The sequence below is a fragment of the Argentina silus genome (assembly GCF_951799395.1).
Source record: "Argentina silus genome assembly, chromosome: 8".
NCBI classification, from domain to species: Eukaryota; Metazoa; Chordata; class Actinopteri; order Argentiniformes; family Argentinidae; genus Argentina; species Argentina silus.
Genome location: NC_139662.1, coordinates 23931828 through 23939327, shown reverse-complemented (window position 1 = coordinate 23939327; position 7500 = coordinate 23931828). Strand labels below are relative to the sequence as shown.

The following is a 7500-nucleotide window of genomic DNA, read 5'->3' as shown; positions in this document are numbered from 1 at the left end:
ATTTACAGACAGAGTGTGGGTTAGGGTTAGGGTTAGGGTTAGGGTTAGGGACAGCCCGGTATGAGACACAGACACTTTTTTATCAGGTAAAAAAAAGAAGAAAAAAAAAAGAACGTTCTGTCAGTCAGTTTAGAATACAAATCTAAATCTCACAAAAACATCTCTGTCATCGTCGTAGGCGATAGAAGTACCACACACCTCGCAATAAATAACCTGTCAGATGACCTCTGACCGATGGACGAGTCACCTGATCAACCCTCATCAGTCTTCTTCATCATCTTCATCTTCAGCGTTTAAACAGGCAGTCCCTCTCTTCCTGTTGTGGTCATCTGAAGGTAGTTTGAAGTGTACCGCCCCTCCACCCCCTCTGAGCCCCTCAGGTCCTGCCCCCCCCCCTGAGCCCCTCAGGTCCTGCCCACCCCCACCCCCTCCACCCCCTCTGAGCCCCTCAGGTCCTGTGTGTCTACATGCATGTCTCTCATTGGTCTATAAGTTTACATGCCTGTCTCTCATTGGTCTATACGGTGGTGTTCCTGGCGCTGTTCTTGGCCATGCCCACGCTGTACAGCCACTTGATCACTCTGGCGTTCCTCTCGATGACCGACACCCCGTAGGGCGGCCTCTCCATGGCCACGCCCTCCTCCTCCTCCTCCTCCTCCCCCGCCCCTGCGACCTCTGACCCCGGGGCGCTGGCGCTGCAGAGCCGTGTGATGGACATGATGTCAGAGCCGGGCCCGGCCAGCGCCGGCAGGTCCGCTGGGTCCAGCCCACACAGGTTGAAGAAGCGCTCCATGTCAGTCCCGGCCCGCGAGCAGCGGTCACTCATGTCTGATTTGGAGCGGGTCAGGGAGGGCCGCTTCCTGGAGCTGGAGGAGGACAGGCGGGTGACGGCAGGGGAGTTGGGGGGGCGACCCGGGGGGCTGAGGGGAGGCAGGGAGGGGGAGGCAGGGGAGAGAGTGTGGTCTGGTGGGGGGGGAGCTGGGATGGGTTTGAGAGGGGAAGGTTGTCCTGGGGTGGTCCTGGGGTGGAAGAGGTGCAGGGGGGAGAAGGCGGGGCGGAGGGGGAGGTGGGGGTGCAGGGGCAGACGCATCAGCTGTTGCTGGCCTCTGAAGGCTGTCCTCACCGGCCTGGTCTGGGGCATGACGTCCACTCTACGGATGGTCCCTGCAGTGGGACCAGACCCAGACCCAGAGCCAGGGGCCTCTGCCCTCACTGGGCCAAGGGCCTTCACCCTCACCTTGCCTGGACTGGACCAGTCAGGAGGACCGGGGTCCCCCTTCCCCTCGGCCCCCATGGCTCCCTCGGTGGCGGAGGTGGAGGAGGAGGGGCAGGGAGAGCTGCTGTTGGGGCAGTCCGGGGGTGGAGCCTCCTCTGGGCTCCCGGCGGGGGGGGAGGGGGGCGCGTCACTGACCCCGTTGATCAGGTTGCTGAGGTGCTCCAGGTCCAGAGGGGTGCCCCCCCCCTGCTGGGTGTGGGGGCGGGCCGGGGTCTTGCGGGTGGGGCGCAGGGCGACCGGGGGGGACATCAGGGGCTTACGCATCACAGGAGGGGGCACTCTGATAGGCCGCTGCTTGGTCAGGGCCACCGGGCTCTTGACGTACTTGGCCTTGTCTGCCTCCAGCCGCTCTACGGCGCTCTGTTTACGCCCCGCTGGCCCCACCCCTGCCGGCCGGAAAAACTCTGGGCCCTTGGTGAGCAGGCGGCTGGGCGGGGCTGCAGGGGTCCTCACCTGGCGCCTCAGGACAGGCTGGAGGGCGTCCATGGACATGCTGCTGGGGGGGGGGGGAGGGGGGGCGGGCACCGCTGGGGGACTGCAAGCTCCTCCTGGTCTCTCTCTCTCTCTCTCTCTCTCTCTCTACGATGTGTTACTACTGGCTGCTGTAGTTAAGCCCTCTGATTGGTCAGCTGCTGCTCCCTCAGGATCAACTCCTCTGAGCGTCAAACGCCTGGATGTCCTGCAGGGGAGAACAGGAGACACACCGTTAGCAATGACAACTAGAAAACGCACGCACGCACGCACAATATGTAAACAAGCTAACAATCAACACTGACAGACTTTTACCTCAGAGATAGAAGCATCTCTCTCTTAGATCACTGTTGAAGTACCTCACTCACACACACACACACACACACACACACACACACACACACAACAGATGAACCTCAACTCACACACAACACAAGAGAAGAGACTGGGGAGGAGGAGGGGGGGGGGGGGCGGGGGGCTACACAGCTGTCAACAAACTATTGTTTGACAGACAGAAACAATTCCACTCAGCAACAGCTGTGAGTGTTAGGACAATGAGGTGATGTCCCCCAGCTCTGCCAGACCCCAGGCTGCTCTGCTAGACCCCAGGCTGCTCTGCTAGACCCCAGGCTGCTCTGCTAGACCCCAGGCTGCTCTGCTAGACCCCAGGCTGCTCTGCCAGACCCCAGGCTGCTCTGCTAGACCCCAGGCTGCTCTGCTAGACCCCAGGCTGCTCTGCTAGACCCCAGGCTGCTCTGCTAGACCCCAGGCTGCTCTGCTAGACCCCAGGCTGCTCTGCCAGACCCCAGGCTGCTCTGCTAGACCCCAGGCTGCTCTGCTAGACCCCAGGCTGCTCTGCTAGACCCCAGGCTGCTCTGCCAGACCCCAGGCTGCTCTGCTAGACCCCAGGCTGCTCTGCTAGACCCCAGGCTGCTCTGCTAGACCCCAGGCTGCTCTGCCAGACCCCAGGCTGTTCACACTGAAGGAGGCTCTGTTTAGTATCTGTGAACCAGCCGTTTCCCACCTATGTGGTCAGTCATGTGTTTACTAAGCAATGGTTTGACAGAAATACCAGATTCATGAGCCTGACTCTCTCAGGAACGTTCAGTCTGCATACCTTCTATGACAGAGGCGCTGAGAGAGGCTTGTCCATTCTTGAAACCTAGCTGCCAAGAGCAAATGGAAAATACACCCCCCCCCCCGCCCGCGCACACACACACACACACCCACACACCCACCCCCACCCACACACCCACATACACACCCACCCACACAGAGTCCCTGTTTTGTTGTGATGCGTGGTTGGAAGATAAAGTGCTACAATTTGGATGACAAAGCAGTTATCAGCTTCTGTAGCAGGAGGAGGAGGGGGGGGGGGAGGAGGAGGGGGGGGAGGAGGAGGGGGGGGAGGAGGAGGGGAGATTGTGTGAGTTTAAAAGACACTGCTCCAATAAGGGCGATCTGGCAGACACATTGTCAACATGTTTCTCATTCCTGCTTGAGCCAGGCCTGACCTCTGACCCCTCCTGGGGCTGCAGCTCCACAACTGTCTCATCACATTTCTACCTGCTTGGCCCTATCTCTCCATCTTGATGTCTTTATGTCCCTCCCCCTCTCCCCCCTCACACACATACAGACATGCGCACACACATACAGACATGCGCACACACATACAGACACACACATACATACAGACACACACATACATACAGACACACACATACAGACACACACATACAGACACACACATACAGACACACACACACACACACACACACACACACACACACACACACACACACACACACACACACACACAGACGTGCGCATACACACTTGTAAGTTTGTGCAGAGAACATTCTGTTGTAAATAATAGGAAATACATGGCAGGTGAAAAACCTCTTCTCTAAGCCCTGAAGAGGAACAGTGAACACACAGGCATGTCAAACGTCAAACAGACGAATAGACGGATCCTCCGGCTGAGTGTCAAGTCTCTACATGTTCCTGTATGGAGGAGAAAACACACCACCGTGCAACCGTCCAAACAGGAAGCAGATGACAAAAGACTAATTGAGGCTCACAAGCCAGGTAAACATCCCTGTCTGAAACATCCCCGCCATCTCACGGCCTATAGCAGGTCCTGTCCTGACAGGCTCCGGTCCCGGCTGGCTGAAGACGTGGGTTACTAGGACACAAACACACACACAGTATTCTGACCTTTCCCCCTGATTAAAACTCACCTTGGGAGTGGGAGGTTGAAGCTCAAGGCTGCCCAGCAGGACTCACAGGCTTCCCCTCAGCTCAGACAGAGGTGGGTTAGAAGTGAAGAACTCAACCGCAGACTGTGAAGTGTGAACGTGTCTGAAAGTGGCAGAGAGCAACCAACCAGCCAAACCTGTTCAACCACTCATCTGCTCCTCCTCCGGCCCCTCCCCCTCCTGACTGCTCTGGCCAATCAGTCACACATAAGGAAGTAGAGGCACTTCTTCAGTCATGTGACCATTGCCAGTTTCCTTCCTGGTGGTTCCTAGAGTTTGTTTCTTCTTCTCTGTCACAGTGTGTTGGTTAGGCTTAGGGTTAGGGTTAGGGTTAGGGTTAGGGTGTGTTGGCTGGAGGACAGTGGCCAGCCTCACACCCTGTTTAACTATTTAGATGCAGCATTCCTTCCTTGAATAAACCACTGATCTGACAGGACTGGATTGGTAACAGCGCTGCAGTGGAAAACCTGCTTTCACCTCCAGTCACATCAGATCAGATCCTCGATGAAGGGAGGAGGGGAGGAGGGGAAGGAAGGATGCATGTTGAAAGTATTTAAACAAGGTCCAGGGTTAGGGTTTCCTCCCCTGATGCCTCGAGGTTTGTTGTTACTCCTGACACACAGTTGAGGTTTCACATCCTTGTACTGAGGCTGATGACTCGTCTGGCAACACAGAGAACTAGTTTAATGGTATAAAATCATTCTGCCAAGTATCTAAATGAAAACAACCATAGCTGGTAGTGAACAGGTTTGTTGAATGGTAGGAATCACACCTGCCCTGCTGTTCCTACTGCCTCAACCAGAGACGTCTCACTGTGCTACAAAGAAGGCTGTCTGTTTTGTTTCCTGTGCAGTTGCAGCGACCGTGTGGAGAGTGGGAATCATCCTCATCATCATCAGTGGTCCTGTCGTCAGGTCTGGGTCTGTGCTGCAGGCTGTCCTCAGCAGACCAGATCACTCATGATCACCTGTCAGCCTCGAAATATAATTCCTTCAGCGCCACGCTGAGCATCTGAGGAATGGAACACTTATTCAGATAAACAAAGACAACACATTGTTGTTTCAGTGAATTTATTTTCCCTATTTTCAAAGCGACTTACAGAAAAAAAAAATTCCTCAAAATCTCTGAAAACAGTTTGATTGAATAGTGTTTTATACAAGAACCAGCACCCAGGAATATAAAAATAACAACACAACTGGAAGTAATAAAATGTGTTTTAGATCAAAAACATATTAAATGTACATAGATGATGGTCTGGCTCCTTTTTTTCCACACAGAGGCTTAGAAAACTCACACACGCACGCGCGCACACACACACACACACACACACACACACACACACGTGCCTAGGAGTCTGCACTGAATCACATTGTGGGAAGTGACATGTTTTGATTTGGTATTCACTGACAGCTTCCCCAGTATTTGGTGGTTGTTGGATAAAAGAACAATAATAACAGTAATAACAATAACCAATCATTATTAACTAGCTGAGACATTATTATCCAGCTCTGACAACAACACACAACATCTACCTATTATATATCTGCAACAGACTTCTGGTCCAAACGGTCCTCTTGGCCTGGTAGAAGATGAGGTTGGAATCAATGCCAGCACAATCTGGGTCATGTTGTTATGAGTGCATGTGTGCCAGGGGAGGCTGGAGGAGGTAGAAATCGGAGGACGGGCTCACTGTAATGCATGGAATGGAACGAGGAATGGTATCAAACACAATGAGCCCATTCTCCGATTTCTACCTCCAGCAGCCTCCCCTGAGGTGTGGAAGCTGAGGAAGTAACCAGCGTATGAGACACAGGTCTGTTTCTAGCGCCCTCTAGAGGAGCTTCTGAGTCCTCAAATCCTGACATCAATATACAGAATACAAACATACAAAAATGGGTAAGAATGCTGGAGGTTTTACCCACAATAAACAATGCTACTGGAGCAGGGGAGGCTGGCGGCAGTAGAAATCGGAGGACAGGCTCATTGTAATGCATGGGATGGAATGAGGATGGTGTTGTCCTCTGATTTCGGCCTCCACCAGAGTATTCTCTCCCCACCAGCTCAAAACCAGGAGTCACCTGGACATTATAATGCATGATGGGAAATCTCTGTTCAACACGGCGCTCAGTCTGGGTGGAAAAGTGCTCCTTATTTAAACACAGCCTGTCTATGTGCTGTAACACACACTGCAGACACACACACACACACACACACACACACACACACACACACACACACACACACACACACACACACACACACACACACACACACACACACACACACACACACACACACACACACACACACACACTTTAAAGCAAAAGCCTGTAGCTTCCAGACTCCATCCATGGTTGCAGTTTCATTCTCCAGTCTAACAAACCCAAACCCAACGTTTTCAAACGTCTTATATGATGTTTCTGGTCATTCTGCTACGTCCCATCGTCACTGACGACAGTCAGTTCTGGTCCTCTGGGTTCAGAAGTTCCCTCCATGGTTGACGTATTAACAGGGGCTGCTGTGTTCAAAGGAGGAATCTCAGAGAACAGAGTTTCAGTGTTGAAGCTGATTAAGTATCATGTCTTCTGAGGCGTCCATCGTCTTATCAGTGACAGAGAGAGAGCGCCCTCTGTGGCCTGGAGAGGGATGTAGGATTTGACCATCACTCGTCCTTTAACATTCATCAGAGTCTCTGCCTCTCCATTGCCTCTCTGTTGCTAGGGGCTGTTGCTAGGGTTAGGATATGGCACAGTTCTTGTCTTTGTCGTTGACACCGAGGCTGTTGGTCCTCTTTCTCCTCAGGCTGCTCCTCAAACCCCATTCCTTCCCTACCTCCCTCTCCTTCCCTCCCTCCTTCTCCGCCTCTCCCTCCCTCTCTCCCCCCATCTCTCCCCCCCCTGCCTGGGACCTGCGGAGCTGGGGGGGCAGGGGGATGGGCTGGCCCAGGAAGAAGCCGTCCTCCTCTGAGTCTGAGGAGGAGGAGCAGGTGGAGCAGGAGTCCTCGTGTCTGTCCTGCCCCCCGGGCCGGGGGTGAAGGGTGAGGGGGTGGGGGTCCGGGGAGGTGGGGGAGCCCCCCTCCAGGCGGGGCCGGTCGGGACGAGGGTGGCGGAGGCGTCTGTCCATGCTGAGGTGGACCGGCGAGTCTGAGGCCACACGGCCACGGCTCCACCCCCGCCGCAAACTACGATGTCGGTACGACCCGTCTGTCACATGACACAGAAAGAGAAGATCAGCAATTGTGAAGGAGGACACCCATTGGTTTAAAACGACTGAATACTTTTCAGAAGAAGAAGCTCAACTTACCCAGCAGGTCCATCTGAGGGGGGACGCCTTTCTGGAGGCGGAGCCTCCGCCCAAAACCTCCCTCCATCTCCTCCTCCTCCGCCTGCTCCTCCTCTCCCTCTCCTCCCTCCTCATCCTCCTCTTCCTCCTCCCCCTCATCCTCATCCACCGAGTAGCTGCAGCTGATTGGCTCGCGGAAGCTGACCCGTGCTG

At 54.5% G+C, this 7500-nt stretch overlaps 2 protein-coding genes across 3 annotated transcripts in view; both read right to left on the bottom strand.

The window, feature by feature from the left end:
- Nucleotides 1-439: 439 nt before the first annotated feature.
- Nucleotides 440-4098, bottom strand: fam110a (family with sequence similarity 110 member A). Its single transcript, XM_083674362.1, has 2 exons — nucleotides 3988-4098; nucleotides 440-1955 (listed from the first exon to the last, which is right to left on the bottom strand). The coding sequence occupies exon 2, from the start codon at nucleotides 1766-1768 to the stop codon at nucleotides 518-520; it is 1251 nt and encodes a 416-aa protein (XP_083530488.1). The 5' UTR covers nucleotides 1769-1955; nucleotides 3988-4098; the 3' UTR covers nucleotides 440-517.
- Nucleotides 4099-5058: 960 nt separating this feature from the next.
- Nucleotides 5059-7500, bottom strand: part of prickle3 (prickle homolog 3) — a 25916-nt gene continuing 23474 nt past the window's right edge. Inside the window, exons 10-12 of one of the 2 annotated variants that reach the window (XR_014554367.1) lie at nucleotides 7309-7500; nucleotides 6272-7208; nucleotides 5059-6191 (exon numbers count right to left, since the gene is read on the bottom strand). The exon at nucleotides 7309-7500 is cut by the window's right edge and continues 195 nt beyond it. Coding sequence is in view for 1 of the 2 variants with exons in the window: in XM_083675547.1 (XP_083531673.1) it covers nucleotides 6742-7208; nucleotides 7309-7500 (659 nt within the window). In the remaining variant the exon portion in view is untranslated. Of the gene's footprint in view, nucleotides 7209-7308 lie in introns of both variants that reach the window. The other variant, XM_083675547.1, reaches the window with a different exon arrangement.

Coding starts and splice junctions, on each gene's coding strand:
- fam110a (XM_083674362.1), bottom strand. CDS start 1,768: ATGTCCATGGACGCCCTCCAGCCTGTCCTGAGGCGCCAGGTGAGGACC.